The sequence below is a fragment of the Aptenodytes patagonicus genome, chromosome 1, assembly GCF_965638725.1.
Source record: "Aptenodytes patagonicus chromosome 1, bAptPat1.pri.cur, whole genome shotgun sequence".
In the NCBI taxonomy this organism is placed as follows: Eukaryota; Metazoa; Chordata; class Aves; order Sphenisciformes; family Spheniscidae; genus Aptenodytes; species Aptenodytes patagonicus.
In genome coordinates this window covers 196354510-196380910 of record NC_134949.1, presented here as the reverse complement: position 1 = coordinate 196380910, position 26401 = coordinate 196354510, and the positions used below count along the sequence as shown (strand labels likewise).

The 26401-nt window shown below is 39.9% G+C and overlaps 1 protein-coding gene across 5 annotated transcripts in view; it reads right to left on the bottom strand.

The window, feature by feature from the left end:
• Window positions 1-26401, bottom strand: part of FNDC3A (fibronectin type III domain containing 3A) — a 124908-nt gene that overhangs the window by 28612 nt on the left and 69895 nt on the right. For all 5 annotated transcript variants that reach the window (XM_076363880.1, XM_076363879.1, XM_076363878.1 and 2 more), the window contains 9 exons: window positions 25747-25823; window positions 20217-20454; window positions 19022-19294; window positions 16919-16977; window positions 6896-7053; window positions 5639-5698; window positions 3127-3265; window positions 2433-2486; window positions 1682-1806 (listed from right to left, as the gene is read on the bottom strand). In XM_076363880.1, coding sequence (XP_076219995.1) covers window positions 1682-1806; window positions 2433-2486; window positions 3127-3265; window positions 5639-5698; window positions 6896-7053; window positions 16919-16977; window positions 19022-19294; window positions 20217-20454; window positions 25747-25823 — 1183 coding nt within the window. The remainder of the gene's footprint in view (window positions 1-1681; window positions 1807-2432; window positions 2487-3126; window positions 3266-5638; window positions 5699-6895; window positions 7054-16918; window positions 16978-19021; window positions 19295-20216; window positions 20455-25746; window positions 25824-26401) is intronic.

Below are 26401 nucleotides of genomic sequence, written 5' to 3'. Positions count from 1 at the left end.
CACACAACACGCATCCTCTATTTCACGCTATAAAAACACCACTCTGGTGAGCTACAGCACAATGCCCGTATTTCAAACACTGAATTAAAAAAAAAAAATGCAAAATAGCAATTTTAGGCTGACGGCTAGAGAAGCCCTGTTTTTATGCCACATAGGACCTCAAGGTCCAAGTGCTACTAGGTAGTGTGGACACTGGCAGTCTGCTCTAGAGGTGATGAGCCCTGACAGTGTGACTATTAGCCAGGTTTATTTGCTTTGCCTAAAGACCAAGAAGTATTCCCAAGAACTAATGCACCCAGTAGTGCAAGCGTAACTTGAGAAATCAGTAATTTTGGAATTTTTTTTCAAGCTCTTACTTATATTCTCTACTGAAGTCGGATGTCATTCATTCAAAAATTCAAAACAAAGTTTGGTGCTCTGTAACTTCTGAAAAGTAGCAATTAAAAGTAAGAACCACATATGCTAGGCATTCATAATAAGCTCTAGAACTTCAAAAGAATTCGGTGATATGGGAATGTCATATTCTGTCCACTTCTCAGGGTAACAGGAGACTAAGAGACACCTTAGATAAAGGGACATATCCAAGTAACGGGACATGGCAAAGAGCACAATACAGATACACCTACAGGTGGCAGCGGGGGTTCTGCCAGACTTACTTCCTGCTCCAGCAGAGTTACTGACACCTCTTTATACTGTCATCACTAAACCTCTAAATTTAAGGAGGGCTGATAAGCCCTGGAAAATTGCTACACCAGCTTCAGGAACTACTTTAGATCTAGCACCATGTTAAACCTTCCTGGAACCAAGAGCAGCAGAGAGCGTGGTAGGAGGTACCCTCTGGTCAGCACAGCAGCAGCACAAGCACTGCAGCATTTAAACTATTCAATTCTGGCCCTTTGGTTGAGTTGCCATCTTTTAGCACGATCCCTAGAATTTAGAAGTGGTGTTTATTACATCAGACACAAAAGCCACAATTGCACTGAATGTGTGAATCTCTACAATGTAGTGCTTAGCCAAAAATTCTATTACAAGTACATGCAGTAGGAAACACGTCCAAGGTAGCAACTTCAGTGGTCAGCGTAGGTCTACAAAGACTGAAGCTAAAAACCAGCACAGCCTGAGCTGATTTCACATGAGAGCAGCCAGGTTGTCTGTGCCATGCTCGTGCTCCCCATTCTAGGGGCATCGTGTACAAATGTCTGAGGAGGCTGTTCAGGAAATGAGGCTAAGTCTGGCAGAAGTAGCTGTACTATCTGCTTCTAAGAGGGGCTGAGATTTGTAGCATTTATATGGTAAGTATGCACATAACATAGTGGTTGTAGTATGTAGCCATACCATGCCTGGACAAAATGCATTATGCTGGGAATCACAGAATAGCTGAGGTTGGAAGGGATCTCTGGAGGTCATCTTGCCCAACCTCCCCTGCTCAGGCAGGGTCAAGTGGTTCATAGTACACAGGTAATCTGCAAACCGAATAATCCAATCACATACCGTGAATTAACTATGCAGTTGGACTAGATGATCATTGTAGGTCCCTTCCAACTGAACTATTCTATATTCTGTTTCATCCCGTGTGGACAAAAGACTTGTTTCTTTAAATGCCATCATATGTTTTTCCTAAACAAGCACACATGTGCATGCATATGCATTCCATATTTATGTATATAACAGTAACATTTACCTCATTCCCATGTCATTTTTGGCTGCTAGCCTAAAGGTGTACCCCATTGCTGGTGATAGTTTAGTGATCCTATACTGCTTCTGTTGGCCATAATAACACTGGCAAAACTCTCCATTTCCTTTTCCCTAAAAAAGAGTAAGTTAGTTAATCACATTATTTGCTCTATTATATATGCATCCATCAATTAAAGTAACACACAAACGTGAAGTAAACTCATTTTTTGAAATGAAATGGAACTCAAGAATCTCCCATATAGTGAGGTAGTAGTATACGAAACTTTGTATGTATATTGAATTAGAGGCTTTTTTCCTTCCTTTCTGTTTCCCAGCTCAACAGGGTTGGAAGGAAAGAGCCATGAAACTTCTGCAGCTCTGCCATCTCATGATAGCTGTCCAGGTAGGGACTGAAAGATGCTTGTGGGGCACAGTAGATCCACCCTCTTTGTACAAAAGAAAGACTGTTACAGGAAAATGATCCTTCAGTGTCAGCTCTTGAAAGAAGTATTGGACTACAAGTGAAAAAGCCGCTATTAGAAGTGACAGAATCACGTAATTAAGATCCTATTATTTTATACTCCCCAAGAAAAAAATTGGGCAATAGCCATATTTTCATAATTGCTTCAGGAATTACGTATTTGTCACATGCCTCTAAACAGAAGTCGTAATTTTCACACAACTTGATGTGCACAGTCACATACAACTACTTTTTAAAAAACTACAAAATTAAAAATAAAATAGAATAACTTGCTTACTTCATCCCATTCTAAAAGGTAACTGTGGATTTTAGAACCATTATCACAAGATGCCTGCAACACGAAAAGAACAAAATTAGAGCTCTAACTGGATACAAGACCACTTAAGGAAAAAAATGCTTGTATAGGTCAAATCATGACAAAACCAGTGGAGGGCAAATGATGCTCACCTTATAGGATTGTTCTGCTTGCCAAGACAGTTCTAGTTCAGTTTCCATCCAATGAATGCTTGTATCGTGTTTATGGTTTTGTTTTTTAATTTAGACCTTGAAAAAGTATTCTGGCAGCAGTGTAAAATGCTACAGTATTTTTCTGAGCAGCTAGACTGCAGATCTGCTCAAATCTCAGTCTTTCCAGACCACTTCATTTGCTTTGCACAAACAAACCTTTGTTCAATAATGGAGAAAGGAATTGGTTCCACAGTACAGTAGAGGACTGGAACTCGAACCACTGTCTCTCATTCAAACTCAGTAACTTTATCTACAAAGACTCCTTGCTTTTCTGGGAATCCTTCTCTTTTTACTGAAGTTCACATTTAACCCAGTACATGTATTTCCAGTCACAGAACTGTGACTGAAATTAGTATGTTTGACAAAAATCTTCTATTTCAATGAACTGGCATTTTATTGTCAAATCCAAAACAATTCTGAAGAGTTTAAAGTATTTATTTTAAAGGTTTTTAAACAATTCTTACCTTCCACTGCAGAGTAAGAGAATTTTTGGTCCGATTAGTTATTCTGGGCAGATTTGGAGTATCAGGTTCACAACTTGTTGTGGTAAAACTCTCTGCTTCTGAAGGGCTCCCCTTTACACAGTTGCATTCTACTTGAACTCTAAAGTGGAAAAGAGCCAATAACGTTTTGGTTCAAAATCTGTATATACAGTTTCCAAAGAAAACTGAGTATTGAGAATTAAGTTACTGCCTTGCTACCTCATTGTTAAAATATCACTATTATAAATAAATAACGGGTGGAAGCATCTTGGTCAATAGAAGTAATGCAAAAGAAAAGAGTCCTTTACTTTGGATGTACATCATTACCAGTCAGCCAGCTTTAGTCCCACAATTACATTTGAAATCTGTCTTACTTGCTGTACTCTGATTGGGAAATAATGGTAACATCTTGCAGGCTCATAATCTGTTGTAGACGTATTAATTGATATTATAAATAATTCTTCTTCTGCAAGTGCTTTTGTCAGATGAGCACAATGAAGCTGTTGATATATTTTCAGAGTACCTTCTGCACGCCTTCAAGACCTTGCTGAGTCTGGTCACCCTGTCCTTTCCTTTAGGAAGTTTATGAATTAACTCTCCATGTACTTCAGAAGAGTGAATTCTTGCTTCTGTCTCAAAGAGAAATGGTTTGTTTTTCTAACAGCTTTTCTCCAAAACTGAATACGGGATTATTATCTGGCCTCCCCCTGCGCTCTCCCTCCTCACCCGTGTAGCTATGCCTTGTCTCCTCCTTGGGTGAACCTGCACATTACTTTCTTCTAATTCACCTGTTCCTTTGAAAGGAAAAAACAAAACCCCAAAAAAACCTTTCCTCTGATCACTGGTATAAGACCTGTGTTGCCTGCTTATGAAGATGCAAAAGTCCTTATATGTTCTTGTTGCATGAACAGCAAGTCACAGGAAATTTGGCTTTGTAGACTTCATGAACAGGGAGAGGGCGACATTTGAACAGTGACTAATGTTGCACATGAAGTTGTTTGTGTTTGCATACAGTTGCAAATATGTAGTTTGTCAGTTATCTTCATAGTTCAGTCTTTCTGGTCTTCACTGTTTGCACTGGTGGAATTCTGTTTAACTCCCAGTTCGGGAAGAGCTTAGACGGCTAAGTCATCTATTCCCATGCATTCTCTACAACAACCAGAATTAAGCAAGAAAGAATCTGAATGTAGCCTGATAAAAAAGGACTTATATAGGCAAACAAATTCCTAGGCTCTGACCCTTATGCTCCCTACATTTTCAACTTAAACATTGTTGGGTAAAGTGCATAAACACTACTTAAAACAGGAACAAAATCACAGGGAGAACACTTGCATATGAAGAGCTTTGAGTCAATTTATCATTCATCCTTCTCCTGAACCTGTGCTGCAGGCCATATAGTGGCCCAAATTAAATGAGGTGTGCAATGAAGAACAGACCAACCCTCTTTTGCTTCCAGTTTGGCAACGAGCTGTGCTGGAAAACAGTACTAGGAGGTATACTGTTTTCCAATACCCTGGAAAACAGTACTAGGAGGTACAGACTCCCTCACACCGAGGACCAGGAATGTAGCTCTCCCATTTGAGCAACTGCTAGTCAAAAGACTTACACAACAGAAATCCTCCTCCTCCCTACTGCCGATGTTCTAAAGCTCATGTGGAAAGAGGCACAACATTTCTGACTTGGATCCTTACTCAGACACACTTCTGTTCCCTGTGCTTTCTACCAGTTGCCTCTAAATTGGTTCCCTGGTCAGTACACAGGAGTCTTGGGGTTCTCCATACAGTCAAAAGAGGCAAATCCCTCACATGCTGCACATTCGGTCACTTCTAAAGTTGTACTCTCCACCTGCAATTATTTCTTGAAAAGGCAGTACTTCTAAGGTGGCCTTCACGATGTTACGTATTTATAAACTGCTGTATTCATACTGGTTTTTTTAAACCAAGAAATAAGACAGTATGTAAAAAAGGAGGGAAGAAGAACACCTAGCTACATCTTTCCAATCCTATGCTATTTCCTCAGTAGGACATAGCGAAGCAGCAAATTCTGCTAGAAGGGTAGAATTACATTAAGCTAGGGGCTTATTTAGTAATGCATACAGGGTCAGATCACTGGTCTGCTGCAGCAAAGTGAAAGCAGCATAACCTGACCTTCAGGTGGCCAGCAATGAGCATGTTCCTGTGCAAGGTACCTCCCTCTGCTGCCTCTGGGAAACAGAGAAAGCAAGCACCATCTGTGCCTGGCCCAAAGGACAGAAAAATGTCACTGTTCTGGCACGACATAAGAAGTAAAGAGCATGGATGTTGGATGAGAGCGCAACAATTTTCTGTTTTCCAAAACGGACTGAGTGGTCAGCTAAGCCAAAAATGTTGATTTGTGACTCAAAGGAGGGTGAGATGTGGTAAAGAGTCTCTGAAGACTTATGCAAATATACAGATCCAATGAAACTTTTAAAATATTTCCACTGAATTTAATGAATAGAGAAGGAGATACTCACTTTGCATGGTAATCAGTTGCTGGCCTGAGATCATTTACAGTAACTTTATTTTCTTCTCCACTGGAAAGAGATACGATTTGGTTTAAAAGACTGTTTCAGAATGCCATACATTTATAAAAAGACACACATCATCTAACCCATCTGCCTAACACTCCTTCTAAGAAATATATTTGCTAACAGTTTATTTCTGTTGCTAAATATAGTAAAATGAAAATGCATTTATCTTTGAATTTTAGGGGCTTCTCGCATTTGATTCCTGTTGTTTTGCCCTGGTGGTTTTAGGGTTTTTTTGTTGTTCTATTTGTTTGGGTGTTTTTTAAGAATAATTATTTTCCTCTTTACTCAGTAAGATCAGCTGCATGTGTATGCATGTATTTTATTACACAAAAAACATGGAAGTACTGGGGCCTTTAGAAGCTCAGTTCAGCCTTGCAAAAACGATTATCTAAAACTGTAAATGACTGCATATACCTACTTGTTAGAGCCCAGTAAGCAAAAAAGGCACCTCAGTGACATCTATTAGTCTGCTTTTACTGACATCACCTTATGTTAGCAAAGCTCATTTCTTTTCCTCTAAGCTTCTGGGACAAGGATAACCAACTTGCGATTCATGTACTGCTTCTAAGAAATCCATGGAAGGTGACTAAGATAAACTAGCTAAATACAAAGATTTATAATTATTAGAGAGCTTTACACCTTTAATGGTAAATTTTCTGTTGTTTTTCTCCAAGTTGCAAAAAAAGATTGAAAACCATCGTATTAGGAATGAAACAATTGAAAAGTTTTGTTTGTTTTGCTGCTGCTAGAGTTGTGTTCTGTGCGAATCTACTAACTTCATTTCGTACCTTAAGACTGTCCCTTACCAAGAGCATTTTCAGGGAAGGGAGAGATAACCTTACTGGGAGCAGAAGCATGTGCTGAAGTAAAGAACTACAAATACAATTTGTATTTCTCACTATTTGTATATCTCACTAATTGAGAACCCATAGTTTCTAGTGCAGCTGGTTGAAACACAGCTAAGTGATATTAAAACATGCTTCCAACATCTAAGAACAAAGTCTTTAAATTCTAGCTGATGATAGAGACTTCAGTAATAAAACAGAACCAATTCTACTGAAAAAAGTAGCTTGTTTCAAAAGAGAAGTTGCACAAAGCTTCCGATTACTTAAATCTCTGGACAACAGGCAGATTTTTAATGAGGTTTTAGGCCACATAATTCAATGCAACAGCAATTAAATAAAAATAATGAACACCTACATGTATACAGTTTTGTACTTTCCATCTTTTCCAGTATTTGAAATCATTACTTCGTAAGTATAAACATCTGGTACATTATTCTTGTCAGCATCTTCTCTGGTATCACTGGATGGAGGGGACCACATAAGCAGTGCTGTTCTTGCCTGAATGTCTGATACCTGTAGAAATACAACTTTGAAACCTCTGCCATTTAAATGGTATTGTATATAAATGCTGCTTTGCCATATAGGACCAAATAAAAGAGAAGAAAATCATACAGCATTATCATATCAGAGTATTTATACTGATCTAATAGCTATTAATTAGTTTTTACAGATGAAATCAAGCTGGAAATCTAAGAAATGTCATGAGAAAACTGCAATCCTAGGGCCCAGGGCTGAGTGCAAACAAACTTCTAAGTAACAAATGCCACCTAGTGGGCTACATAAAAATGACTGTATAATTTATGAAGCACAAGAGATAGCAAGCATATATTGTGAATCAGTCGTTTTATTAAATGGCAGCGTTTCAGACTTTTTTTTTTACGTGACCAGTACTATGATTTTTTTTTTAATACCTTCTTGCTGACTCGGTTTTCATATGAAACATATAGAAGCTCAGGAATTTCTCCAAAATGACTGGCATTACTGTAGCAGGTACATAAAGAAACTCTGCTTTGGGCATTTAATTATGACTGTGACAAGTAGACTCTCCCATTAGATTAGAACCTATTTGGTTAACTACCCCAGCAAATTGGTTTTGAGCAGGATATTAATAGGCATACAACTACCTGAGGCTCTAATCTAGTACTCTGTTAGCGAACAGAATATTACAACGTGTAATGTACTTTGAGCTCAGGCACCTGCGACGAAGACATGCTCACAAGGTCCATGTACATATACATACATATATATACACACATACATATACGTATATATACATGTGCACACACACACATATATATATAGGCAACATCCTATAAACAGTATTCTTGTGGTGGTGCTTGCCTGCACAGCCCATCCTTTGCAGAAAGGCCTGGATAACAGTTGGTGTGATAGAAATATGAGCATGAACAGGGTGTGTGAATGCAACACCTCCAACTGTCTGAGAAGTGTTGGCCCCAACATGCTCATTGTGCTAATGGTGGCGACCCTCGGGTGGATTACATGGTAACTGGGGAATCACAAAGAGACTTCTGAAACGAAGAAGGAATCGGCTTCAGAAGTATAAAAGCAGCACGAAACATTCGTATCAGCGATAAAAGATGCTGGAGTGGAACAGAGCAATGATCAAAACCTGGCCTGACAGTGTGAGAAAATGCCCTGCCACCACTGCCGCCTCCATCCAGGCCTGACGGATGCCCTGAGTAGCTGCACCCCAGCTGGTGTGACAGCAGTTTGGGGTGCAGCAGACAGGGACCCACAGATCGGGTGGGCACATGTGACCTGGTGGAGAGCTTTCTCAGTTGCCTGTGGATTAGCAGATTGTAGGGAACAACAGATTTTAAGGAATAACACAGTTACATGCAAAGCTAAAGCACCCATGTCTCCCAAATGAGATGTGCAGTTAGGGGCACCCACACTCCCAGAAGAGTGGGTGCTGCTTGAAACCCACACGTGCTGCAAGGGGCTGGGGATGCTCATATTTCTGTAGGTAAGTGCACGGGTACGTGCGTGTGATTACAAATTTTTAGGATTTGTTATAGAAGGAAGTCTAGAAATTTGTGGGTGTTTATTAATATTGTACGTCTACTATTGTAGTTTATATGTTGCACCCGCCTAGTATTTCCAGTCATTTCTCGTTTAAGTCTCTCATTTAAGGGAATTGAAAACACATTTAATTATATGAAATGACTAGTTTTACAATATGACTGTAATATATGTCTATTTTGGGAATAATTGCTTTTGGAAATCTATTACCAGAGTATCAGAATCAAAATGCTATCTTCACAACTGGTGCTCTTAAATTGTTATAATCTACTGAACGAAAAACCTGAATGGGCCAACTTCAAGAATGAAGCAGAGAGGAGATGACTTACTGCTAACAGACAAACAGAAAGGAGGAAAAAAATCAAACAAGATGAGCCTCAATGTCTTGGAAATAATGTCACCAAGCCCTTATACACTAACAGGACTATACATCACATCCCGAAAGGGATCAAATACTAGTAAGATTACCCACTGAAGTTCTTGGAAACACAATTCAAAGTTTGGTAAGAGAAATTCCACTATAATCTTGATGTGGTCACAAACTACACTAACACTAACTACAACCACCTCAGTACAATTCTAGCATTTCTGGAAGTCTTTGGAGTTGTGGGAAGCACCTGGGGTGGTAAAAGGTCCCTCTCAGACAACCTTAATCCTTCCCTCCCGGGTTGCAGAAGGCAGCAGGGGATACTGAAGGAAAGAAGTGTAGGTTCCTGGAGGACCTACTATGCTCCAGGACTAGTAGGTCCACTGTAAGATGATCTATTCCTATGTTTAGCTCCCTTAACAGTTCAAATTTTTTTCCTAATGCCCAGGCAGTCTCTCTTACTACCAGCTATGCCTACTAGTACTCACCACCATGGAGCTGGACATTAGATCTTAGTCTGTCTATCTTCTTTTACACCAAAGAAGTAATGCGGTTGGTATGAGTGAAAGGTGGCATCTTACTGGAACATTAAAAGATTAGAGGTTTCAACTGTTCAGTACAGAGAGAGCAGGAACAGTGGGAGGGAGATTCAAGACAACGTTACAGACTACAGAGTAACAGAAAACTCACAGGACTTTGACCAGTAAAATTTAATCCAGAGTATTAGTGCAAATCATTATGTACCAACAAGTGCCAACAGAGAACAGGGTGAAATGTTCTTTAAGTCTCTGACTGGATGAAAAATTGTTATCCCAAGTTACTCCCACAGTGCAACGTTTGTTGGCCAACTCATGTAAACATTCCATAAGACTTCTAAAATAATAGATGACAACTGTTAACACAGTAACTGCAACACAATGACGCAGTATCATGTACCAAGCTAAAAAACAGTGACTATGTAGGTTGTTCTGGTTGTTTTACTTTGTGTAAACAGAGTATGTGACTAAAGAATATTATGAAGAGCTGAAGCTTTGCTGTGGCCAATTTGCCAAAGCTTAAAAGCAACGGTCAGTGGAATTGAACATGATCAGAAATGCAAAGTGAAAAGTATTCACAGAAGCTGGAATTAAGGACATCCTTATGGTGCATAAAAAGCTGTAATGTATAAAAACTATATAAATTTTCTATACATACATATGCACACATATGTATATGGGGAAAAGGAAGAAATATGTTAGCAAATAAGCTACAATTGATCAGAATTTACAGGAGAAGTTAGAAGTTTCAATGAAACAAAAACAGCTAACAGGATTAAAGACGAAAGATATTAAAAAAAACCCAACCCCAAACTATCAGGAAAGTTCCAAGTTGGGCGCTACTCTGTTATTGGTGGATGTAGAAGTTGAAACTGTAAAACATAATGGAGGGAAGAAAGAAGCATTTAACAGTGATTTCCATCCTGCATTTGCAATGAGGCAGAAATCCGTATCCATCTTATTTAACCCTGTTGCTGGACTAGAAAATTTACAACCTACAAAGTTACTGGGTCCAGTAGATGGTGCCCAGTGAAACTGAGCACTAAGCAATAAACCACGTGGTCAGGTTAAACCACTGGTTCCCCGTCAGTGAGGTACACTCACATTAAACCAAGAAGTTGCAAGAAGCCAAGCCTAAACTAGTAAGACCTGCTGAGGAACACTGGAGAGTGAACTACTTATGGAACAAGTGTTAAGAGGCAGGTACCTGAGGGCCTACAAGAAGGCGCTCATGGGCAGAAGGAACAGAACAAGAGGTACAACACTTAACTCTTTGGCAGGTATAAATACTGGAAATAATTTCCAACCCTGTCCCTCATACACCTGAATCCCCCTGAAGCTGCTACTTTCTTCATTTCTGCAACCCCAGAGGATGGGGGTGGGGGACTGTGGGGGGGTCAATAATCAGACAAAAAGAAGAGAGGCAGTAGGAGTGGGACTGAGTAACATCAAGGTTTTTCTTCTGCACCTACACTTTATATAGTGTTACCTATTTTGTAAGTTCTGGAGCTTTTCAGTAAATTCACATACAGGTGGATGAGTATTTTCAACCACTCTCAGTTGCTAAAAACAAAAAAAATCACAGCTGCAAGCACTGACAAGAGAGAATCAGAGAATGTCATTTAAGTCCTTTTCAACTCATTTATAAAACATTTGGTACTGCTTTTCAGATTCAACTTCCAGCCAAGAGAGTGATTCTTAAAGACAAGTCTAGGTCCAGCTATATTCTTCCTCACCAAACTATTAATAAGGGACCAAAGCAAAGTATTAAAAGATTAAGAATTGCTAAAATGAAGATTTCCTGTAAAAAACTTTTCATTATTGTGTATATGCACTATGGCAGTCTTAGATTACATCAGCGTATACTATTTTAACACAAAACTCCAGCTTCACATGATGCAAGCACATGACAGTAATTACTAATTGCTTCACTAAGAAGCAATTATTCAATATTGTCCTTTATCCTTGATGTTCAATAATATCCCAATACTTGACTTTTTGAACACTACCCAGAGCTCTATTATGGAAAAGAATTACTAAAGTTTCAGAAATTCCCGTCAGTTCTCAAGCACAAAACACTAGCATATTTTCAAAAAATCTCTGCAATATAAGGAGGAAAAAAAGTATTTTTGAAGAACAAAGATTAAGATCAGAAGAATCCACTATTCTTAGGCGCTCCGAGACACTCAGGAGTGGCTTTTTCAGAAAACTTGGCATTACTTATTACTTTTGTAGACTTATTCAAGCAGCTGCAATTGATTTTGGTTGCAGCTCTGAGCACTGTGTACTTCTGCAAAGCAGAGTACAATACTTGAATCAGGCCCTAGCACTGAGGAAACTAAAAGATGGGCATGTCTTCATTAGCAGTCCAGCTCGCAAAAGTGAATCTCCTCCTTAACTGTACTACACATGCCATTTGGGTCAAACAAAAAAGCAGTTTTAGCATGTGCAAACTGGATTGCATTCAGACAGTGACACAAGGTACTTGACTGGTGAGTGAGATGCATCACGTTCCAAAAGCCCACCAGCATACACAGAACATGCATGAACCACAAAACATGATGCTCTCCCAAGGGATTTACATGCTATATAACCAACTCAAATTCTGAGTTCCTATTGCCTCTCCTTATTAAATACTCAGCCTTCTGCTCCATTCTTCATTTTGCTTTTGCCTTTTCAGGTCCCTTTGTCTTCTCTTCTGCTTGCTTTGCTATTTGGTTAATGGACATGACAGCTGGTGAAGACTCTGCTCAAACGCTGAGGACTCAGCATGGTACAATCTGCAGAACCACTCCAGCTTACACCTAGGTATAGAAAGTTCAAGACCTCCCTAAGTAGAAGGGTCATCTGGTGGCAGTACCACGTTACCAACTTGACTTAACACTGCCATGTACAAAAGGATGGAGGATCCATACAGGGAAAAGTTTAAGAAAACGAGAACATGTTCATAAAAACACCTAATGGGAGTCTGGAGGCAGCAAAGCTGATGTGCCCCATACTGCACATGATGTATGAGTGAAAGCACACCATGGAGCCCACCACCTGATTTACATGTGCATGCCCTGGACCTGGACATTAAGACATGGGACAACCCACGACAGGTCACAGCCTTCAGCTCTACTCAAGGCTTTCTGGAGCAGGATATGGTGCAATGGACACTGTACTGGACAGCACCTGTATGATCATCTGATCATCTGACCACCACCACAGCCAGTATCCAGTATTGCCTGTGCCAGCACTGAAGTTCAACCAGGGAACAGGGTGTTGATGATCCATCAAGAGCAGCATCATGGCACAATCCCCACAGTGAATGTTTCAAGCAAAACATTAGTCAAAAACCTGCAGGAATATTTCTGATGAGAACTACAAACAGAAGGTGTGAAAAAACACAATCTCCTGGTTCACTTGTGGGAGACTGAGGAAAATGTTTCCTTGGAGAAACTGTGGGAGGGTTTCTTCTGATCTTGCAAGGCCTAAGTAGGTAACACAGCCTCCCTTTCTCTTATCATGTCACACTCCCCCAAGCTGCAACATCAGCTAGTCTTCCACCCACCCACAGCCCTGACAGTCCCTTGCCTTCGCAAAGCATAAGCCTCACCGAGTGCTCGAAGTTTGGCTTTTTGCCTTGTGTACACTGTCTAGTCTGTAGCAGACTACTACTGCCTAAGCCTGTGATGTCTTCTGAGGTCTGCAAGGAGATCACTTGTAGGCACACAGCTACATGCAGTGACATTCAAGTAAGGACATGGTGGGGAGGGGAAGTAGCATGCTTGCCTAAAAGGCATGGACAGTTGAGTGTTGAGGGTGGAAGGAAGTGAAAGAAAACAAGACAGTACTGGCACTCCGTTGCTTTTTCATGTGTCATTAGCAATGTAGCAGAAGACACCACCTGTTGATCATACTTCTCACAGTCTCACTCTAAACACCCCAGGAAGCTCAGAGTTGTCATTCCCTTTGGCAATGCAGCCACTGATGACACCCCAGACTTGGATGGCATCCTGTATGCCCTGACCACTGGCAGAGGACTGTGCATACTTCTTCGAGAGAACTGGTCCCCCTACTTCTAGTCAGGATAGAAAGGATCACCCACATTCTCACGAAGTTAAGAAGAGCATAGCAGGCACTCATTATTTGAGGGCCGCCGAGAATGCTGTGGTCCAGCATGCCCCAGTGACAGCACTATCTTGCAGTAAGCTAACCTTGCAGCAAAATTTGTTTCTGCATCCATTCTGATGCAGTATGTGGCTAAACTAGGCACACGCTCCCTTGTTGGGACAGACTCTCATGATTCAGAGTCAAAAGGGGTCAAAGACACTGGTCCCTTTAGCTGCACAGCCCTGATCCATTCCCAAAGCAGATACGTTTTGTGCAGTGAATGGCAGGGAGCACACAGAAAGAACAGCATGTTGCTGGGAAAAAAACCCAACAAAAACAAGAGGCAATTGTAATTTTGAACACAATGGACCAGCATTAGTACGAAATCTTCCCTGCTTCATTTTGAGAACAGAATATAATTCTTCTAACAGTATTTTGATGTGTATTTTCCTAGAATGTGTGTGTATATGTATATTATTTCTATTTTTTTACATATATATATTAATAGCAAATGACTCCCTTAAATTCTTTCTAGCATCATCCTACAGTAAGCCTGGAGCCTTTAGATCCACTGCACAAGTCTCTACTGCTTGATCTAACAGAGTGATAGCAATAGGTGTTTGCTAACATCTGTGGAGACGAGATGCATAGCTGGGCAGTGAAACAACAGGCAGCAAAACAAAACCTCTGCTGGTAGGACTTCACAGGTACTTGCTGTCAGAAGAAAGATGAGATGTGGGAAAGCTGAATTACATTCCAGGTCCTGGATAAAAATCAGTGCTATCAGATGTAGACTTACATTCATTTCTTACAGCCATATCCCCTTCTGACCCTTTTTCTCCAGCTTCTCGAAGTCTGGTCCTAATCAACGGTTCTTCATTCCAGTCTGTACTCCTTGTTTACTCCACCCCAGACTTCAGCCCTTTAGTCTCTCAATAAAGTTCTGGTATCCTTGTCTCACCAATCTTCATCTTTCTCAGGCAGTTTCAGTCTCTTGCTACTACTGCCCACTATCCCCACCACTCTCAGTCTTACTAACAAGACATTCAGACTCGCATCACCCTTTCATTACCAGTCTGCTTGTAAAAATAACAAGCAGAAAAGTTACCTGCTCTCTCCATCTTGTTCTTCCAATAGTTCACACCTACTATTCTGTTTGTTCCTGGCCTCATTTTCTCACCTTAGACTCCTCATCTATTTTAGGATCCCTCAAGTCTTGATTGTCCTTTGGACCTGTGCTCCTTGTCAGAGCTGTCTCTTCTTCTCTCACTTCCTTTCTGCCCCACACCTTAATCTCCCTAAGCTTTCTTTTCAGTCCCAGTTTCTTCTCCAAAAATTCTTTTTATTGCCCCTCCACTAGCTCAAATCACCAAGGTCATCCTATAAAGAGCTACTAAACTTGATTGTCCCAGCTACTATCTACACCATGGCAACAGCTAGGATCAGCTAACTCCTCTCCATTTCTTCATCTCAGCTCTCTCAACCCTTTGTTATAAGATTTGATTCAGACAGCTTTCACCTCCATGCTGCTTAGCCGCCAAAGACAGCGAGGCACTGAAGACATGTTAACCCATTCTGACGCTTGGACACAGCAGGATGCCAAGCATTCAGGACTTCCTCTGTAATTACAATCCCTGCTCAGCCCTTGGAACACCACAGAATCACAGGATGGTTGAGGTTCGAAGGGACCCCTGGAGGTCATCTTGTCCAACCCCCTTGCTCCAGCAGGGTCACCTAAAGCCAGCTGCCCAGAACCATGTCCAGACAGCTTTTCAGTATCTCCAAAGAGGGAGTCTCCACAAACTCTCTGGGCAACCTGTGCCAGTGCTCAGTAATCCTCGCAGTAAAAAAGCATTTCCTGATGAAACACAGGGAACCTCCTGTGTTTCAGCTTGTGCCCACTGCCTCTGGGCCTGACACTGGGCACACTGAAAAGAGCCTGGCTCCATCCTCTTTGCACTTGCCCTGCAGATATCTACATACATTGATAAGATCCCCCCTGAGTCTTCTCTTCTCCAGGCTAAATAGTCCCAGCTCACTCAGTCTCTCCTCACCAGGCTGTAAAGCAACATATAAAAGAAGAATCAAGACTGGGGCACTAAAACCAGGACCAGGTTGTCTGGGAGGTGAAGGGGAGAAGGTATGTAGCTGATGAATGGCAATGTTGAAAGTCCGATGATCATTCCATCTGACCCTTTTTCCTTCTTCATCTTCTTTTCTCTGTATGTCCTTCCTTCCATAAAAGTTTTCTCTTCTTTATTAGTTGGGGGGGGGGGGGCGGGGAGAGAAAGAGAGAGAGTGTGTGTGTGTGTGCGCATGCGCGCACACACGTGTGGTGGCGGTAAACTGAGGACTGACAAAGGATGAAAAGCAGGGCGCCTGATTATGGCGGAAGTAGCTGACTGGACAAACCCATGGCAAGCTCCCCCTGGAGTTTCAGCTGTATGGACTTTTTGTAGTTTACAAGAGGGAACACAGACTGTTTTTACTCAAGCAAGCTGGTGGACTGAGGATTGAGGTGCAGATTTTTGAAAAGCTGTGTAAATCCTCACAGAAAGGTCAGGACCAGGGAAGGTCCAGATGATGAACAAAAAGAACACAGGCCTGTTCTAAAATGCAAGAAACTGCTAAATTTGGCAACAGTGCTTTAAAGAGTCTCTACACAGAGGTTATGAATTACAGTTTTACAAACTGAAAAGAAATTGGTAGATTTTCAAGCAGGTAAGTCAGAAACCCACTGCTGACAGTCACCTCCTTTGGTGAATTTTATGTCTCTCTTCCCTGGAGGTGCCAGAGATCCTTAAAGAGAAATCTGCCACAGTTTTTCTTTACTTTTCAAATAAGATTTTCCAAACCCTCATTTTTGGTGAGGTTTCCAAGACCTCACCAGGTATCTCTCATGCCTAGAGATACCCGGTGTGTAAAATTGTTTCCTGAAGAGTTAAAACTAAACAACATTACAGGAAATAGAGAACATATTTTACAGTAAGAGATGATGTTAAGCATCATCTTAAGTTAAGCATCATCATTACGTTACTGGCAACGTTACAAGCTCCTTCTATATATATTTTTTTATAACTCTCTTAGTATTGAGATTTCACAGAGTGGCCAAGAAGAAGAATTCCACATATGAAGTATCAAGACAATTTTAGCTTCATAAATGTTAATATACTAAAAATTACTTTGGTCATTTACATTTCAGTGACTGGAAGTTAAGTGAGTTTTCTTTAGTGCAGGAAGTTAAAGATCCTTTAAACTTGGAGAGAGAAAAGGAGGCGTAACTGTATAAACTAGCAACAGATACATTCTGATTTTATGGAAAGCTTTATTTACTTACCACTGGCTTGGCTATATTAGAAAGAAGTGCTTCAAGTGCTTTTGTTTCTTCATCCTTTTCTTAAAAAAGAGAATCAAAGCAAACAAAAAGTACCCATGAATATTGTTCAGTGACTTTACAGTGAAATAGCTCTTCAAATTCAACAACTGCGCATAGACTAAAGTATGTATAAAATAGAACACCTTGCCAACTTGCATTCATCTAGAGCAACATAAAACTAAAAAAGGTCCCAAAGAAGTTCTTGATATAAACTATTTCTAAATCTGTTCTATGATTTAATGGAATACAGAAAGCCAAGTTATCTTTTATTAATGTAAAACTTTAAACAAACTACTGCTCTGGAGAACTTGAGCTCGTGGCTGAGATATCTCCTATAGATTTCTCTTTGTATGTAGATGCAGTCAAGTTACAGTACTTTAAATATGTTATTGCACATCATGTGGAGGACTACTGGTAACACCATTGGCCTCCCTCAACTGCAAGGGCAAACCTTAGCTTAGCCTTCAGTTATATCTCAGGGAAAGAATCTAAGGTGTTTTGTTTCAGCTTAAGGTATAGCTGAGCTTTATAGAGGACTAGGTAAGTTTATAGAAAGTGTTTTATGTGCCTTCCCTCATACAATATTAAAATTTTATTATCTCAATAGTGTAAGTGAACAGGCTACTCAGTTTTGAAGATGTGGCCAGGCATTTTTAATTTACTTAACCTGCCTTAAACTAAAAAGAAAAAGAAAAGCAAAGCCTAATAAAATTCTTTAAAAAACATGTCAAATCTGTTTACAACTTTATATTTCTAAGTTTATAATAAACAGAAGTCGGAAATGTTATCACAAGTCTAAGTCACAGCATATAATTCTCCAAAATGCCTCCTGAAATAAATAATTTTGAAAAGTGGACTTTTCCGTTTTTCATATAAAATACTTCTAAGGAACCATTAACATCATTTTCATAACATATGTAAGCAACAGTGCATTTTATCACCTGTGCCTTGGTAAAGTTAGCTCACAGATAAATACCAACTAACAGAAACTAAACTGAAGCCAAGACAAATACCATTCTGAAACTACAGTGACACATATTCATTCAAGTTTGGAGCAACAGTTCCCAACTTCTGAATTCAGGTTGTATCTCAAAGGTGTCCCTTGGTACTAAGCTTTCACAGGGTATCATCTACACATGTTTTTAAACAGCTCTTTTAGGTTGAGATTTCCTGGTCTTAGTTAGACATACTTTCTTCGCACTCCTTTTGGTCTACAGCAATCTAATATACACTGGCACAAAATCATCTCAAAGCAAACTTCAATGAGTTGAGAAAATCATGGTTTGTTTCCCTTAGCATCACTAGTTACAACTCCCTATTCTGAGAAAATTGTACTTGGCTGATGACAAGTCTTTGACGTTGTGTTCTGAATCTGAAGTGCTATGCCAGTGACCTGAAAGTTGCATAGTGACACATCATCAGATTTGTCAACTGTATGACCAAGACTGAGTGAATTCAGTCCATTTATGAGATCACAAGCTTTCTGGTGAAATAAAGGTATTAATAATAAACACATGGCAGTGTCTTAGAAAACATGAACTCACATGGACTAGTGTGAAGACTAGTCTTTTTCTACAAAGCCCTTTCAATAATGAGTTGGTAGGGACAGTCATTATGTGAATTTCATATAGCAAGAGTATCTCTTTCACAAAATATTCCTCTTTAACAAGTTGAATGTAGGTTTCCTGTATCAGACACCTGGTTCTTTCCATGTTTTCTGCAATATCAAGCAGGCCATCAATATTCAGTGATTTGTCAAAATGTAAGCACCAATAATTCTGGACAAAGCACAGATTTCTTTAAACAGTGTTATGAAGTATGACTAATAAGATTTGCTCAAATCTACATGGAGACTTCCATGTCAGTAGTTTTGTTCTCTTAGGCCCATCATTCCAATATGAGGAGCAGGTTGATTGCCCTTAACTCTATTCTATGTAAGTCAGGGCAGTTATGGGCTACTACTCAACTTCAAGATTATCAAAGTGTGGTGTTCTATCTACAAATGCTATGCTCAGCCAGACACTGGACTTACATTATATATATATAAATTTTGTTAACACTTACCTTCTACTTCTGTGTCTGTCTGAGAATTGCTTTTTCCTTTACCCAAAGACTTGCTTTTGGTAGAACCTGTGCTTATACCAGCTGCATCCTGTCCTTTTGTAAGTCCATTATGTTCACTTGTAGGAGAAGGACATTTCTGAGGAGACGATGGAGGACTGTTTAACTTATCCTTCTGAGTTCCATGTCGATCTTTTAATTTTTTTTGTAACCTTTCATATGTTTTACTAGACCTTTCATCTCTAAAGTTGGATCTTCCATGAGCAGGCAGAGTATCTACATGAAAGTAAAGAAGAAAAAAATTAAATATAATCACTAAGAACAGAATGTAATTAAAAATCTATTAAAAATGCCATGTGTGCTAAGTGCATGCTTGTGTGTAAAATTACATCTCTACTCCTACTGGAAAACTGAAGTGTCCAGCAGGTAAACTAATATACACTAATTGGACATTAACAACATGCTAGGTTGCCATGCAACCTGGCACTGCTCTCTGAAAGTCTTTCAAGGTCGGCACCTGCTTTATAGCAGAAGTTTACCTAAAGAAAAGCAAGTCTACCAGAAATGTAAAAATTATTCTAAGAACCCAACCCCTGAGTTAGCAGACACATACACTTTGCCACTAACCAGTATTAAGGGCAGATGTCAATAGCACTACCAAAGACAACTTCAACTACAGTATTACATTTAGGTTGGTGGCACCTGATTACTCAAGTTGGACTTCAACACGGACATTGGACTAAATGCATACAGTTTTATGAAAAATAGCAATCTTTTTTTCATAATCAATACTAAGAACTCCTGTTTCATGCTTCAAACAGGATACCTGCAAGACACGAGATCTCAGAACAGTGCTCAGGTTTAAATGTTTAATCTCAGGGGAAGGCATCAACTGAATCACTACAAACACTTCCTGCATTGCTTCCCTGGGCAAATCGATAACTGATACACGTAAGAAATAATCTGTATGTTTAATGGATCACTGAACAGACAAGTCAAATTAATGAAAAGAACTTCTTCTGGAATAATAAGCTTCAGTAAAAACAAGACTCGTATCCTTGTAAAACTTTTGTGTATAGCTCCCATTCAAGCTATAAGTCTTCCTTGATAAAGCCTATACATCAGCATAACAAGTGCTGGAAATAAGCAGAGCATTATTTCCTTTGATAGAACTTGCAATATTCAATAAACTACTTACCCAGATCCCCATATACTTGTGAGGTGTGATACTGTGGAATGTACTGCGTTGCCATGTCACCAGCTCCGGTCACGGGTGAGTATATATGACGTGGTGGAGGGGGTATCATGGCTGGAAGAGGAAGGAAGCCAGGCAGTGGGGGATGCGGAGGCCTGTGTATCACTGCATGACCACCAGGATGAAATTCTGGAGCCTGGGGAACCACCACAACCCTTCGAACACCGTTATCCTCAATCACCTGTACAGGGAGAGAGACCATGCACCAAAAGAGAAATGACAGTCTGAAACATATGGTTTCTATAGATACTTAAACAAAACTAGGAATAGTAAAACCCTTAAATTTGAGAAAACAGGAGAGCATAAGAAAACAAAAAGATAGGACAATTAAAGGGCTATCTACGTTAAGTGTATTAACTGCAACAATGCTATTAATTTTGCAATATGATGGGGAAAAATACTGTTAACAAAATCTGACCGTAATACCACCTTATAAGTAAACAAGGTATATTTATGGCATAAGCCTAGCTTCTCCCCAGGGTCCTGTTTCCACCCTCACTCACATTGCTTGTATGCTACGTTGCTCCTAGGATTTGTTCTACAGTATAACAACTAGACTGCTCCCTAGAAGTGATTTGGTGGGTGAATGGACCTCACTCTGTATAAATGGTGAGAGAAAAGGCACAACCGTGTCTGGTCTTTGCTCTGCCCAACTCAGCCCACCAACACTAACCAGGAGATACTGGCCATACTTTACCTGTTGGCGTGCAGCAGCCATCGTCTGCATCAAGCTGTTAAAGCAAAAAGACTAGCAGGATGGTAGTCAGCCCTCTCAAGACTCCTTCACAACTCAAGGTAGTTTTTAAAAAGAATCCCCCCCCCATTAAAATGTCTTGCACCCTGAGGGAAGCCACATAGTACTCAGAAAACTGGGGCCTTTGTGGCAGCCTCTTCCAGACTCTGGTGTGCAAAGAGGCTTGTTGTGCAAAAATGGCAAATGGGAGATGTGACAGGACAGCCTTCTGCTGAGGGACCCAAGTGCAGCCCATAGCAATGTTGCTAGAGGTTCAAAGAAACAAAAGCAGCATATACAATCCCGTGATGAGAATAAGTGTTTTCATGTAAGATGCAGGGAGCTGAAATGTGCTTTTGCCCTGGTTTCGGCTGGGATAGAGTTAATTTTCTTCCCAGTAGCTGGTACAGGGCTGTGTTTTGGATTTAGGAGGAGAATAATGTTGATAACACACTGATATTTTAGTTGTTGCTAAGTAATGTGCACACTAGTCAAGGACTTTTCAGCTTCCCATGCTCAACTGACTGAGAAGGCTGGAGGTGCACAAGAAGCTGGGAGGGGGCACAGCCAGGACAGCTGACCCAAACTGGCCAGAGGGACATTCCATACCATGTGATGTCATGCTCAGTACATAAACTGGGGGAAAGCTGGCCGGGGGGGGCCGCTGCTTGGGGACTGGCTGGGCATTGGTTGGTGGGTGGTGAGCAATTGCATTGTGCATCACTTGCTTTGTATATTCTTTTATTATTGTTATTATTATTATTACTATTTTATTTTATTTCAATTATTAAACTGTTCTTATCTGAACCCACAAGTTTTCTCACTTTTACTCTTCCAATTCTCTCCCCCACCCCAGTGGGGTCGGGGAGGAATGAGCGAGCAGCTGCGTGGTGCTCAGTTGCTGGCTGAGATTAAACCACAACAGCTGTACGTGGTACATGTAGCACATCTGGGGTCTGTAGCATGTAGGGGTCTGGTGGAGAGCAGGCACAAAGTACTGAAGCAGAAAATGCTCTTCACTAAATGAGGGTCGGTCATCAACTGGACCAGAAACAGGGGTCCCTCCTTGAAGCACATCACAGACAGGGAAGACTGCCATCATGATCCTCTCTAGATGTTTGTATCACTAGTGGTAAATTCACAAAAGTACATGACTGTTAGTAATATCTAGAGATGATCTTGGCATAATTTGACTTGTATGTATCGTGGTGTCAATAATTTAGCGTCTGGGATGCCAACGAATAAATTGTTCTCCACTTCCTAGTAAAATGCTGTAAAATAATGCCACAGCAGGGACTGCAATGTAAGTTTTCGGATGAAACATTTATCCGGAAAAGGGGGAGAAGAAGAAAGGAATCTGGAATATCATGACTACATTCAAAAGCAGGGGACAAGGCAGCCCTATGACATAAGTTTCCACTGACATTTGAAATGAGGTGAGGACATGTACATGTACACCAATGAGTAACCTGGTGCAACAGAAGCAGATCAATAGATCAAAGCACTTAGTGCCAAGCTGTTTTCAACTCCACTGTTTAAGCTTAAGGGCATTATGCCTGGCTAGATTTAGTCCCATGCCCTGGTGTAAACACTTCCACCAAGTCCATGACAGAAAGCTGCTTGGAGAATCAATCATTGGTTTTAACATGTCTCCATTAGGGGTTGGTGTGCATCTGGTACATCTGGAACAGAGCTTCTGCTTTTGTTTTCTCTGACAGCAATCTAATTTGTACACCCCAAAATTATCCTGCTAGCTGAACCAATGCAAGGTAAGTGAGGTTGGTCTAGGAAATTGTTTCAAAATTTCACTACTGTACTGAGAAAGACAGTTATGTAGACACAGCTATATGCTTCTGGTGTAATGGCAGAATAAAGATCTCTATGCATATGCAATAACGTTCAAAAGACATATGTACACAATGGAGCTGATCCCACCTTACTTATAGAAGGCTGGAAATTAATATAAATGACCTAAGTGAACACAGCTTTAAAATACATACAGACCGTGTGACTTTAAAAAATGGGCCATCTTCAGTATACAGAAATTGTGCCTTACTGGGAAAGAGTAATTTCACTAAAGACAACACTCTTCATATCTGTGCAACCATAGTTGTGTGGTATCTAAAGGCAGGATATATTAGCAGCAGTAAGTATGACTAGAACTTCTGCTGTCCAGTGAAATTCTCTAAACACTGAAACATAGTTTTAACTAAAGTTCTTTTTGCTTACACAAAAAAAATTGCAATTTGTCATGAATTTATGAGCAGATTCAGATTACATAGGAAGCAGCTTCCATAAAAAAACCAGGCTACTTAGTTTATAATTTATTTATTTTCTTGGGTCTGCTAATAGCCTAAGTAACTCAGAAACACATACCAAATTCATAGCAGCAGGGACCTTAAGTTTAATAGTGTAAAATGAAGAGTTTGACAAGTCTATAACTGTGCCTCCCAATCAAACATCAACTCCGTAGGCCTCTACCAGGCAACTACACAGATAAAAATGCTCCAAAAAGCAGTCAGAGCATCATGTCAAGTATATAATTTTAAGTTAAAAAAAGTAAACAAGCTATCTATTATCCTAATTGTGCTAGCTAAGCATGTAGTTCTGGCATAGACCTGTTTGGTTGAGTGAACCAACCAAACATCACTGGAAAACTCACTACAGACAGTGAATATAGACAGCTTCGAGAGGATGAATAAAGATGTGCTTGCTTGCAGAGTTTTACAACTACAGTTCCAAAAGAAGAGGAAGGGAAAAGTAAATCAACTTGTGAATTGCTTTTTATTTACGTGATACAAGAAAAATAAATATGTTTTAGTCTGTAGTTATCCCCAACTTCTAACACAGGACAGTATGCTGTATCACTGCCAAGCAGGAACTGAAGCAAGCAGAGGCATAGTAAAACTAAATGAAAATGGATAGACAAAAGATGGTTATGCTGAAGTTGTTCTTCCACGCTGATGGCTTTAGACATTTAGCTGGTTTCCAATTTCTCTCAAAATATATCTGCAGTTGCTGACATTTAAAAATATACTAGGCCTGAAGAAACCATTAAGTTACTTTGCTGGGACTGCATTAAGTCTGGGATAACTCTTAGCTCAATAGTGTTAGACTTTCCTGTTTGCAAGACTACTATCAAATCTTCTGGCTTGTAACAGGAACTTCCATCAGAAACCACAACGGCTGGTATGTTTTGTCAGCAGTAAATACTTCAGAAGCCTTATAAACTACATGTTTTCCTGGACTACGATACTTCTACTGAGATGAAAACAGCAGACATGAGCTCATTTCCACCTGTACTCTGAGCTGGATAGCTGTGAGGCACCTTCAGTTCAAAAGTCAGAGCGCTGTGTTAGCACAACACCTGCTTGCACTAACAAGCTCCAGTGAAAGGCTAACGAGCATGCCCCAGCAAGGCCCAGTTCTTCAGCCTGTCTGCTGCAAGTTGTCCTCAAAGGAAGGATAAATGCATTTTATAAATATTATTCAGATTAGCACACAACTTTTTTAAACATGAAGTACTTCATCAACTGAAATTAAGTACTCAAGAAACATGGCAAAATTTAGAATTTCACTTACCTCAAAAATTCTTTCAGTTCTTTAAAAATGAATCCTAATAGGAATCAAGACTTTTTACTATGACCTAAAGATGAATGGACTTTCATGATTATTTTTAATTCATTTTTCTTCTGCCTGTTTGAGAACTCAACTATGAAGGATGCACGAGTCAACTTATCAGCCAACTTTCAACAGATGAAAGGTAAAACCATGGAGCATTACCCTGCCTAACCTAACAGCCTTTTCTTTTGCTAGAGGACAATTTTTATGCAATTCAGATAATTTGTGTAACATCTGCTGGACACTGGGTTTTTTGGTTGCATTTTATGTGTTGTAGTCTCTTCTCAGTGTACGCTGAGTCAGAGGTAGGCTGGTCACAACAACAGAACATCATGAAAGACTTAGATTACGGAGAGTGGTATTCATCTGCTCCAATTTCCAGGTCTGACCTACTAACCCCTAGGCTTGTTCTATAGTTGAGGGAAAGAAAGAGACACCATCCAGAAGGCCACACATCTCATTATAATACAGGTGTCAAAAATAGCCAAGAGGAATCATCCTTTTAAACCTACTTTAAAGGATGTCCAGGTTATCTAGCTCACACTTAATTTTCAGGCATCTAAATTAGGAATTGCACAGCACAGAAAATCAGAGCCCCATTTTAAGATAAGTTGTGGAAACACGTATTATACAATAATTTATCCCCAATGGACAGCTGACATTTTTTCCATGTTGTTTGCTACACTTTTTCCACTGATCTGTTTTACTCCTTATCTGCAGGAAACTTCCCAGACATGAACTTACTTATATAGAATTATATTGGTGCCAAAAGAAAACATCCACTAACCCAGAATTCAGTACAGGTCCTACATAATGAACTACCTGGGTCATGATTGTATTTTATGTTAAGAGGGCATCGAGTACATTAGGATCCTGAAATCAACAAGGAACTGTGCTTCTTATTGTCATGTAAGTAGTTAATATGTAACTAAACAGGCACATATACAGCATAAGAAGTCTCCCATCACAGAGATACTACGGGACATCTCCCTTTATTTACTTGCTTGACTACAGTGACTCTGAAACTTGACACATTAATTTACTGAATTAGCTAGTTTGGTTCTACTCCCATAATCTGCATGAAAAGAAATAAAGTAAGAATCAAATGAAAGGACATACCTGTGGGGCATATCCAGGAGGCACATAAATAGTAGGCACTGAACCATTTGGGGACATCATTGGAACCTGAGCAGGACCTAAATGGGTTACAGAAATATTCAGTACAGCATCAATTAATAATTTGAGGAAGTTCAGAGAACATACTGAACTGCAAAGTCTCTGTAAAATATATACAAGATAACATGGATAAACAAAGGCAATGAACTGTACAGATAAAATTATAGCAAAGGGCACTCTCGGAAACATAAGAAACAGTTAGAAAAAAACAGAAACTAAATTAAAAAAAATTCACCAGCAGGTATTTCTCCCTTCTCTGTCAGTAAGCTCACAAAAGAGCTTATGTCAAAACTTCTTAACAGGTGACAAGTCAAAAGAAGCATCCCAAGATGAAAAGACAATAGAAGAAACTTTAAAACAGAAACACAAAAACCCATCTTTGAAACAAATTGCTGAAATCAGATAGTATTCAGTTAAGAGTTGTAAAGAAAATTACTTACAAAATTGTTGCTCTGTTACTACGGTCTTATCACCTAAAGTGGTCTCAGTACCAGAGGAGTGTGAAGTGGCAAACAGGACACTAACTTAAGGTCCCAGGGGAAAGCCACTGTATTACAAACCAATAAGTCTACTCCTACTTATGGGAAAAGTTGCGATA